At 52.0% G+C, this 11,522-nt stretch overlaps 1 protein-coding gene across 1 annotated transcript in view; it reads right to left on the minus strand.

Moving 5' to 3' along the window:
- The window catches only part of ACLY (ATP citrate lyase), a 63,955-nt gene that overhangs the window by 44,252 nt on the left and 8,181 nt on the right, over nucleotides 1-11,522 (minus strand). The window contains exons 2-3 of the mRNA XM_019666996.1: nucleotides 2,550-2,731; nucleotides 1,264-1,386 (exon numbers count right to left, since the gene is read on the minus strand). Coding sequence (XP_019522541.1) covers nucleotides 1,264-1,386; nucleotides 2,550-2,731 — 305 coding nt within the window. The remainder of the gene's footprint in view (nucleotides 1-1,263; nucleotides 1,387-2,549; nucleotides 2,732-11,522) is intronic.

The following is an 11,522-nucleotide window of genomic DNA, read 5'->3' on the forward strand; positions in this document are numbered from 1 at the left end:
TGGGGTGAGAAGAGAGCAAGAGCTTGTCCAGGAAAACTTTCCACACAGACTTTCATGGCTGAGGACAACAGGCCTGCAGAGCTAATCAGTTTGAGTGGATCCCTGGTGGCAGCCCAGGCAGACAGCCCTCATCCCGGCGCGGCCTGAAGCCCCCGCCTGCCTGTGCGTCATTGCTGAGTCAGGGACCAGACAGTTATCCATCAGAGGTAATGAGCCGCTCCTGCCAGGGCTAAGGCTGCTGCCAGCTCAGACGTCCCCGACCTCCCCTCCCAACAGCCTGCTGAGGAGAAGAGAGCTTGAGGACCTCCCTGGGGACACTGCTCAGCCCCCCCCCAACTCTGCTGTCCTCTCCCAAAGCCTGGAAGTACAAATGTTAAGATCCTTCAGTCCCCGGGCCCATGAACAACTTCAAGGGTCCCTTTTTACCCACGAGGACCAGAAACTGGGAATTAATGTGAAGAGCTAATTTCAGGAAGCCCAGTAGGAAAGGAAACTGGCTCTACCACTACTTTTATCCTACTTCTGGGGCAGCCAAGGAAGACAACAGCCCACCCCTGGTCCACCGTCACCCCAGTTGCGACAAAGCCAGGTGTGGACGGCACATCCTCCCTAGTCTAAACCAAGCCTCAGCCTATCCCTCCCTTTAGTTCTCCAGTTCCCCTTGGGAATGAGAAGAAAAAGAAATGCAGTTTTATTTCTGAGCATCTCTTAGCCTTCCTAAACCATATTTGGTTTTAGCTCTCTCATCTAGAGTTGAGATAATCACTAAGCCAGAAGCCAAGAACGGGATGAACTCTTCAGTAGTTTTAACTGACACATCCTAGGTTCTTGACCCAATCACACCTCTGCCTAAAGATTCTGCATTTCCCTTCTTCAACTTTTTTACCCGCCCTCTTTGGGTCTGCACGTCATGAAAAGGTACCATACCCTTTCTGAAGCCTGAAAAAAAAGGAGTTCCCAGAATGGGTCCCAGAGTCTCACCTCAGATTCACCGTTCGTGAAAACAGCCCATTCCCGCCTGGCTCTCAAGTTGTCCTGGGGTTACTTACGCAGCACGGCTGGCCATTCCCTGACGGGGGAAGCTGGGAATGAGCTCCCAGCCTGGCCCTGCTGCCTCAGTTAGCTCTGCAGGACGCCTGCCTTCCCCAGGCTGCAATCTGACCAGTTGTGGGGGGTGAGCCACAGGGCTGCTCATCTGAAGACAACCCATTGCTTCCCTCAGTTACTGCAGCACACCCACCCTGACCCTATTCCCAGACTCACTATGGCTTCCTGTCCCAGCCGTGGCTTCAGCCAAGACTTGACGCCATCCAGAGTGAGGTTGACCCCAACTAGGCCCAGCTTTCCACGCCGTTTGATCAGCTGGTCTGGCTTGACCACCAAGCTCTGCAACGAGAGGGATTTGTATTTAGAGTAAAGAAAGAGGGTAGAGTAAGAGGTGACAGTTTGGGGACCCAGAGCACAGGACAGCATGGGTAGCTTCCAATCCACCGGGTTCCCAAAACCAATCCCCCCCCTCCTTCAGGGTCAACTCCTCCTAGGAGCTTCCCTCACCAATCCCAGCCTACGTCTTTCTTTTGACAACCAGGAATCTAAAACTATCTGTGCCCAGGATGGGACCTGGCAGAAAGTAGGTGCTCACCAAATACCGGCTGAAAGAATAAGTGATTCCCTACCCTCTCCCTCTGGTATCTTAGCTTCTTTAAACCATAACCTCCTCAGGACATGGACCAGCCTGTGTTCCAAAAGGAAGAACAGAGAGACATACCCTTGGAATGACAAAAACAGCCTTAGAGGTCATCTGGTCAACCCCATTCCTGCACTTGAACCTTGTCTACAAGCCCAACAAGCAGCCCCCAGCTACTGTTCATACTTCTTTAGTGCCAGGTAATTCACCACCTCTGGAGGCAACTCCCTTTGTGGTTGGGTTGCCTCTCTGTGGGAGGAAATGTGCACCCCTGAAACCCCCACCACTGGTCCGAGTCCTGCTCTCTGGGCCCTGCCAAAAAAGTCTAAGCTCCCCAACCCATCCCAACAGCGACCCTGCAGGGATCTGAAAAGGAGCCTCTACTCCAGGTTGCCCCCTACCCAAGGCCATCAGCCATTCTCCACAAAGCACACTGTCATACTTCCTCACGCCCCTGACACATTCCTGATATACCCCATCTGGTAGGGGATGGAGGGGGCACATACCTACTTTTTACTGAGCATCTACCAAGTGGCAGGCAGCACACTAAATGCTTTCCAGACATTACTGCTAATTCTTACAACTCACAGGGTGAGTGTTATGCCCATCGTTATGGTTAATAAACAGAGAACTGCCATTTGGACTTGTGTGTCCAGTCCAAGCCCATGTTTGGTGTGCCATGCCAGGGCACCTCAACATGTGAGGAGCTAAACACAGACCCGTGCTCAGCCCACTGCACACTACCCACTGATGCAGGCAGTCTGCCATCTCGTGACCCAGTCGGACCTCTCCAACAAACGGACTGCTTTCTCTTCCTCGGACTCTGGGCCTGGATGAAGGGTCCAGGATGGGGCGGACTTACCTGGCTGAGCAGCCAGGGGTGGTCCTGCAGCAGGTGGGCCCAGTCTGTGTCAGGGGTGACCCGGGCATACTTAAACCGGTTCTGGATGGCCGAGGTGGTGCAGATGTACTTGTAAAGGAGTTCTTTGCCCGTCTGCTCTGAAATCGCCTTGGCCGACATGGCTGCAGAGGGATCTGCTCTACCTGTTAGGGTAAGAGGAGCTGTTCAGAAGAGGCAGGAAATGGAGCACTATCTTCTCCAGCAGGACAGACGGACGCCCAGCTGTCCCCAGACAATAAAACCAGATCTCAATGCTTCCCACATGGGAGAAAAATGGCTGCCCCAGCAGGAGGGATGGAATCTCCAACAGCACAGAAGAATCAGAAAATGGTGGAGAAAAATAAACGTGGCATTTCCCCTAGGATTCTTGGCCTCAATCCTATCTCTACTCCCTCTAGGAAAACCAGCTCACCCATGACAACATTCATCCTGCAACAAAAGGCAGCTAGATGGGGAGAACAGGAATAGCAGTGATGTGACTGAAACCCGAGTGCTAGTCCCACCCAAGGTGGGCACACAGACACTGAATCATACCCTCTGGTCTGTTACCCGTGAGGAGTACAGCCAAACTGTGCAATGCTGGCCTTACTCTTCCTACAGGTTTTGTCTCCCCCCACCCAGACTCACCCACTTCGCACACTTACACACACCACCAAGCTGAGGGCCAGGCCAGCAAGTTTCCTTAGACTCAGGCATGATGAAGCCCCCGGGGAGCAAAGATGAAGTGTCATCTCAAAGCTCATTTCTCCCAGGCTACTAGACTCCCACCCCTGAGTTCAGAGCAGACACAGGGCGGGGGATCGATGACCTTCAATACATCACACCCACCCCACTGAGTCACCCAACTGCTAATTTAGAGCAAAACAGAGGCCTCTCTGGGGACCACTCCATACTGGTCATTTCTAACTGAGCCAGGGCTGGAAGAGGAGGCAGAAGCTAATCTCAGTCACATGTATATAGAAACCCACCTTATGTAAGCCCTGTGAGGTGCATCGAGATTCATAACCCTTTATTAGATGAAGAACAGAAGCTCAGAGAGGTTAGGATAGCTTGCCCAAGAAGCCTAACTAAGTAGCAGGGGAAGCAAGTCTTGAACCCAAGCCCTCTTACTCCTGGTCCCCAGAAAGCCCCATTCAGCTCAAGAGATCAAGAGTATTTCTCCAAGGATAAGGCTGTACACTCCCCTCACCTCAAAGGAGGATCTGTGTGACAATTTCATTTCCCTCCTCACTGCTTTAGCCCGACACACCCATTATTCCATGGGTAGTGCTACAGGAGCCAATTGGAGAGAGGCTCTCCATTATGCCAAAAGCTTGGCCAGATCAGGAAGTCACTGCTGTGTCTCCCATAAAGATCCAAAACTGAAGTTGCTGAATCTGCTAGGGGAGGAAGGTCAAGTGCACATAAAGGAAGACAGAGTTAGGGAGCCGGCTGGTTTATGCACGCAGGAAGGTTGGTCTCCCTTCCCAGCTCAGGAAAGGCCAGTGTTCCAGGGGTCACTCTGTACCTCCCTCCCAACTGGGCTGGGGCTTCAGGTTCTAATCTTGGCTTCGCTGGCTCCCTCGGCCTCCCTGTTAGTCTCCAGCTGGGCACAATGGGTACATTCAGTCTGGTGTCTGGCCCAAAGTGGAGTAGCTGGGAAGGGGCTCACAGGAGATGTTCCCTTTCCTGGCCTCCCCCTGGAATGACTTCCAGCTCCATCTCAACATGAGTTTCAGAAGGAGATGCTTCAATCAGCCCCACTGCCCCACAGTCCTCCACCCCCACCCACTCCAGCTCCATTTCCCAACCTTCTTGACTCAGACCAGAAAAACTGGTCCTGAAGTCAGATGGGTACACCTGCCCCCACGCCCCTCCCAAACAGAATGCAACCCAAGGTAGATCAAGCAGAGAAAGGAGGGGGCAGCTTCTGACCACCCTCAGCAGTTCAGATATATCTGGCACAAGTGATCACAAAATCCAGGAGGCAAGATGCCTCTCAGCTAAGCCTCTCTAGCAGAGAGCAGTCTGACACACTCCCAGAACAATCCCCCAAACCTGGCACCTCCCAAAACAGAGACCAATTCTGACAAGGACAGAGCTAGGAAAGGGACCTTCTGTCATCATTTTCTTGAGCCCCAGATCAAATCTCAGATCCAAGAGCTCCATAGAAGGGGATGGGACAGAAGACACGACAAGGGGACGACGCAGGCTAGAAAACATTCGCCAGCTTACCAAAACAACAGATTTGTCACCAGAGCACTCTGGTTTCGATGGGGTAGGGCTTCTTAAGGCAGAGACAGAATTTATAAGATAGACTAAAAACAGGAAAAGAGTGTGGCCTCTGTATATTCACCAAGGCAGGGTAAGTAGGCTCACAAATCCAGGAGGTGGACTGGGTAGAGCTAAGTCGCAAGTTTAATCATTCAGCGGGGTCCTCCAGTCTCTCTAGGGCAGCAGCTCTCAACCTATTTGAGGGCTGATTCTTTTGCACATCGGAAGAAAAAGCCCAGAAAAACGTGCACATACCCGACTGTGCGTATCATTTCAAGGTGCTGGCCTGCGACTATGATCTGATGGCCCCCAGACCACCAGTTAAGAACATTTGCTCTAGTGACAACAAGACTTAAAAGTTTATACCAATCTGGGTTTGGGGAGCACACCCCCAAAGTCTTAGGCTGCATTCCCAGGAGCTGAATGTGCTGTCAAACTGGTGATAGTTTCAGGGCACAGCTAAGACTCCCAGGGGTCCGCTTTGGGGCCCAAGAAACTGTTACCTAGTAACAGGTAAATGTGTAAACCATTTGGGGGAAATCATGCCAAAGATCTTGAAACACACACACACACACACACACACACCCCTTGAAGACCTGAAGGGAGGAACCTTATGAGCTGAATGGGGTCTTGTCTGCAGACAGGGTTAAGTGACACAGGACTGAATTCACCTACAGCAGCCACAGAGGGCAGAAGCAGCCCACAGGGAAGGCTGAATGAAAGGAGCCTGTTCCCCAGGAATGTACCCCTGGGACATGAGGTCAGTAGAGAGGAACCACTGGGGAGGCTACTTGGGGTCTCTCTCTGGGAAGGACAGAAACTATTCATGTTAAGGTTAGCACCCGTAAGATTGGGCTTTTCTGAGGGAACAGGCAATCGCTGGAGTAAAGGCGAGGGCAGAGATCTGTGAGTGCCCCTACATAGTGTCAGAATCGGTGTAGACACCAACTGCCCAATATCGGAGGGAATCTTCCCATGGAGGTCTCCCAAGCTGTTTAAAAAGCTCTGTAAGAGGTGAAAATTACCCATCTGGGCAGCTGGGGTCTACCAGCTGTCTGTCACCCAACAACATTTCAGAAATCCCAAAAACTGAGCTGGCTGAAACCCAGAGCAAAGTTACCGTGCTATACACTGCTCCCCACCATCCTCTCCAAAATCCTCTTCCCAGGCAGACTGCCAGGGACCACCTAATGGCAGAACTCCTTGTAACTGCATCGCATCTGCCAAGGTTGGAGAGGGCAGCAGACGCTGGGACTGGCCCTCTGCCAGGCCCAAAAGGGGGGAGGCGGCAGCATCCTCCGTCCCCTTGAGGACCTTGCCTTCGCCAAGCTCAGTGTCAGCGCCAGAGGTGGGGAGGGAGACAGGCACCCCGGCCATCTGTCGCTTAGAGGCTGGGCCCCACGGCACCTCAGAGTGAGGAGGGTCGCCTGCGCTGCCACTCTATGACCAGGTCCTCCAGGCGAGGCCAGGCCTCGGGCACCCTGGGGCAGCCCGGCACCTCGTGGCCCGCCGCGACGGTGCGCTCGGCTCACTCCCTCCACTTAGGCGCGGGGCTCAGTCGATTCTCCACAGAACTAAGAGTAAGGGCCTGAGCCCGGCTTGTGAGGGGCCGGGGTAGGGCGAGGGGCCACCGCTCACTCTACTTCCCGTCCCCCGCATCCGGCGGGGAAACCGGATGGAGACAAGAGGTGGCCAGATAAAGCCCGAGAAGGCTCGATAACTGGTCCCGGGAGGGGGGTGAGGCGCCAGCATGGAGCAAATGCAATTCGGCGGAGGGAAGAGAAGGTCGGCGGCAAGACCTGTGCAAACTCCCAGAAACCGGAAGATGGGAGAGTTGGGGGGTAGTCGACGCGCGACCACCGGCTGAGGTCCCGAACGAAAGCTAACCTTAAAGCTAAGACCCCCCCAAAACTTCCAAGCAGGGAGGGCACGTGAACACCAAGCCGGTATCTGGAGAGGCGGTTCCGGGTTGAGGGAGGGAGGCAGGAAGCTCCAGGACTAGGTGGGGGCCCTCCCGCGAAAGCAGCCGCCCTCCACTCACCTCTCTGCAAAAGTCCGTGAGCAGCGCTCCTTCCACAGGCCCTGACCCACTAGCCACTAACCGGAGCCCGCCAGCCTCTTGCAGCCGCCTGGGATCCGGCTTTTGTCCGGATCCGGGAGGCCTTCTCTCCGCCCCCATCGGAACACGTCGCGAGCTGCCTGACAATTGGTCACACGCGTTCCCTAGCCTGAGCGCCAGGACTCTTTCCTATTCGCTGCTCGATATGGCCACGCCCCCGTGGGCGGGCTCCAGGGACTGCTGGGACTTGTAGTCCGAACGGCTTATTAGTCCAGACTCCAATGGTCAGCGACACCGCCTCTTCCGAGCCTGCTGGGCCGAGAAGGGGGAGAGGGCGGGGCCTCGGGTGGGGAGATGGGTGGGGCTACGCGGGAGGAGAGCCTATCGGACTGGGGGCCGTGGCCTGATCGCTTAAGGGCTGGGCTGACCCCCACGCCAATGGGCGTGTTGTAGGTGGGGTGTTGACCAAGCAGGCTGTAAACGCCGCTTTGGGAACCTGGCGACAACTTCCTGTCTCCCCAAGGGAAAAACTGACGTCTGCATCCCGGCTTCCTGAAATCCGCCACACCGAACCCAGTTGCTTAGCCCCGCTTTTTAAGCAGCCAGGGCAGAATGCTTTCCCATATGCACGTAGACCCTCTGGGTTGAGCAGGTGGGGCGAGGCTGAAAGCCGAGGCCAACAGATCAGACCTCCCAGTGTGGGATAGGGCTGGGACAGGGTGAGCAAGTGGGGCTAGGAGGGTGCCAGTCACACTGCCTTGCGTCCCACTCACCTGCTCACCTCAGCGGATTCATGGAAAATTCTAGCGCAAGGCTGAGGCCATCTCTGCCACTCTCCTGCTCCTCCATCTCCCCCCACCCCACCTAAAATCCCACGCATAGAAACTGGGATGAATGAACTGCTGCCTCCTTCTTCACCATACCTGTGAGACTGACTACATTTTCCAAACCAAAAACTGGGACACCTGTCTGACAGGTGCTGGTGAGCTTCAGGGCCAGGGTATTTAAAATCAGACAGCCCTGGAAACCAGGACATATCTACTGCTCCGACATTCTGGGGTTTGCTACCTCTACCCCAGTCCTGTAGGTCTCTGGAGCTGCTCCCTTACCCTAACAGCTGTCTAGCTCCAGGGTGGAGGAGAATCATGGGCTGAGCCGCTCAGGTTAAGCAGTCAACACAGTGTGGAGAGGGTCAGCATGCCTGTGACCCTACCAAGCACCTGGGTCACACTCACATTGTAATAATGTTGTGACATTCTTGTGGACAAAAACTTTGCCAAGCCCTTCTCCCCTGAATCCTGTTGTAGCTAGGAGTGGGGCAGCTAAAGTTGCTGCCTATGCCTGAACCAAGTGATCCCTGATGACATCACTTTCTGGTCCCTTCCTCTTGAAATAGCAGCTCCTCATCTCTCCTCTCTCTAGGAGTGGGAAGTCTCCCACCCCTACCAAGAATCTCCCCAAATAGCACAAATCTCAAAGAAGGATCACCTCTCGTCGATAAAGAAAATATCTATAAAGGCATTCCGTTTCTGGCTTTGGGAAACAGCAACTCAGGGTCTTGGTGGGCTTGCAGGAAGATTATCGTCAGGAGGGATCACCTATGCAGTCAGTATCCCTCTGGTTAGAAAGATAGACTTGTCCAGAAACAGGCATCCAGGTGGAACATAAACTATAATAAACTCTTTGTACATCAATTGGCAATATTGATAAAAATTAAAAATACACGTGCCCTTTGCTCCAGTGATTGCATTTCTAACAATGTATCCTTCAGATATACTTGCATATGTCCATGAAAATAGAGATCTTTGTTTTCTTCACTGCTGTGTCTCTGGCATTTTGAATTGGGCCCGGTACACAGTAAACGCTCAATAAATATTTTCTGAGTGATTAAGTGCCCCATCCAAGTGTTGCTAGGCCTGTTTGACTAGTCTTGGGCAGGGCAAAGAAGAAAGTAACTGTTCAGAGAGTGAGCGAGGAGAGGTGCTGGCCAGAGGGTGCATGATCCAATCATGGTATTTTTCAGTTCTCTCAGTGCTCCCATTCTAGGTCTCTGTCCCCAACCCCCATTTCCCGACATCCCCAGGGAAGACTCTCTCATTACTCCACCATGTCCTCACAGAGGCTCCTGTGCTCTGAATTAATCAACATGTTCCCAACTTCTCATCTTTCTGTTCTCTGACTTAAAAGCTTTAAACTCTTTTGCTTTTCCCATTTGAATCTTCTAACTGGGCTACAGGACAGGTCCATGTCACTGGACACAGAAGGATATAGGTACCATCTCTGCGCCCAAGCTTTGGGCAGTGTATCATAGTTTCAGGAACCTTAGACTGCCTAATTATTCCCTCCTAATTTTAATCCATTTTAGCTAATAGTCATTGAGCACCTACTACGTGGAAAGCATGGGTGCTAGCACATACACTTCATAGGAACCCGAGTGTCGTCATCATTTTCCAGATGAGCAACTGACCCTCTGCTGCCAGGTCCCTTGCCTAGTCCACTACAACCTGGTACAGGTGAAGAGGGGAAGAAAATCATATCCAGCGGGTCTCCCCCATTTGACTGTGAGCTCCTCAAGACCCAGAAGTGTGCCCTGTTCATTTTGGCATCCCCAGTGTCTGGCATGGGGCTAGGTGTATGTTAGGCACTCACTGTATGCATGACTGAATAAATGCTGGAGTGAACATGTGAATGAAAGACAGTGTAGGGGGGGGATCTACCTGAGTGTGCAGGTCTAAACCCACCTCTCTCCTTATGACAGAGATGGGGACAACAACCCTAGGAAGAAAGGGAGTGGGGAGGAGGTTCGCAGTCCTGTAACACTCACTTTTTGCCCAACACTGAGCAGCCTCCAATTGGAGCCAAGGGCCCCTGTGTCCTGGGGAAGGTCCCCAGGGAGGTTCTGCCACAGCCAGCATCTGTGCTCAGGAAATGTTTTCCAGCCAGACCAAAAATCTCCTGGCTAGCCTTTTCCCAGAGTCATCCACAACTCTGCTTTCACCCTGTCTTAACAACTGTCACTGCCTCCTCCCCACCAGGTGCATTCCTATGAAATTCCCTCCTCTTTTAGGAAGCCTTCCCCTAGGGAGGCCATTCACCACTTCCTGTTCTAAGACGGAACCTGCATAGCTTCCCCAACACACAGATCACTAACCCTTGACTTTTACCTGACATGTGTCGACGAAAAATATCCAGCTTAAGAGAAAACTTATAAGAGTTTATTTGAGCCAAACTGACGACAATTGCCAGGAAGCAAAGTCTCAATGGATTGAGCAAGTGCTCCAGAAAATGGCTGTTTTGCAACTTCTTTTATACATTAGAATCAAAGGAGGAAGGTTACATGAAATTCATTGGTTGTAGATTAAGGGGGTGGGAGAAAGCAAAGCGGGGAAATCTCTGGGATTGGATAAAAAGTAAAATGGAGAGACACACACTTCTTTTACATTGGTGGGTACAGGACAGTTAATAGCATTTTACAGTACATAGGCATAGTATTTAAAGAACAAGATAATGATGAGGGACTTTGTAGTTTCCTGCTCTGGTGTGGTGGCTTGTGCCCCCTGGGGGCTCCAGAAAAAGAGATTCCTCTGATATTGTAAGGGTGTGTTATCTTAGATGCAAAAAGATGACAGACAGGCTTAAGGTAAAGATTGACCTTTGTCAAGGAAGCTACAAGCCAAGGATGTGACTTCCCACCATGGCCCACCTTTGTTAGGAATTTTCATGTTCATGCCATCTTCTGTGGTTAGTTTCAGTCTCCTAAGCGTGTCAGGTTTAACATGTGGCCCCTTTTCCATCCACACATGTTTAAACTTATCTCTGAATGAGTTTATTAATTTTGCCTCTTGTCTCTTTTTGCCATGTTCTATGTTTGGGAAGTCTCTCAAGGACAGGCAGAAGCAGAGGTCACAGTGTACAGATAAGAGTCACCAGCCTCCATGGGGCCAAAGTCTTTATCTCAACACCAATCTTAAAAGTTTAGGACTGTGCCTCACCTAGGATGTTTGGAGGCCTCATCCCAAGCCCAGGCTGCGTTCACCTCTCTCCCTCATAACTTAGGTGCTGCCTCAAGGATGCACAGCTCCAAGTGCTGCTTCAGGGCTCCTTTATCACAGATTCATAGACCATCAGAACCAAAAGAGACTTCAGAAGTCCCCTCATCCAATCCTCTTATTTTACAAAAAGAAATGCAGGGGAAACTGAGGCCCACAGAGGTGACCTTACTGCAGAGGGCAAGTTGATGCAACCACTTTGGAAACCATTGGACATTATCTTGTAAAATTGAAGAATCACATAAGACCCTGCAGCTCCACTCCTAGGTATGTACCCCAGAAAAATATCCCACACACATGTACCCAGAGACATATGTGATATCATCCAAACACTGGATGGAGCCCAGATGTCCTTCAACCGTTGAATAGATGAATGGGTTGTGGTATATTCACACAATGAAAAACTTGACAGCAGGGGAAAATGAATGACTTGCAGCTACACACAAAACATGAATGAATCTCAAAAACGTGATGTTGAGGGGCCGGCCGAGTGGCGCGATGGTTAAGAACTGGCTTGGGATGCCAGAGGGCCCCGGTTTGGATCCCACATATGAGGGCCAGTGACACTGCCCT

Source organism: Hipposideros armiger, unplaced genomic scaffold, assembly GCF_001890085.2.
Source record: "Hipposideros armiger isolate ML-2016 unplaced genomic scaffold, ASM189008v1 scaffold_482, whole genome shotgun sequence".
Taxonomy (NCBI): domain Eukaryota; kingdom Metazoa; phylum Chordata; class Mammalia; order Chiroptera; family Hipposideridae; genus Hipposideros; species Hipposideros armiger.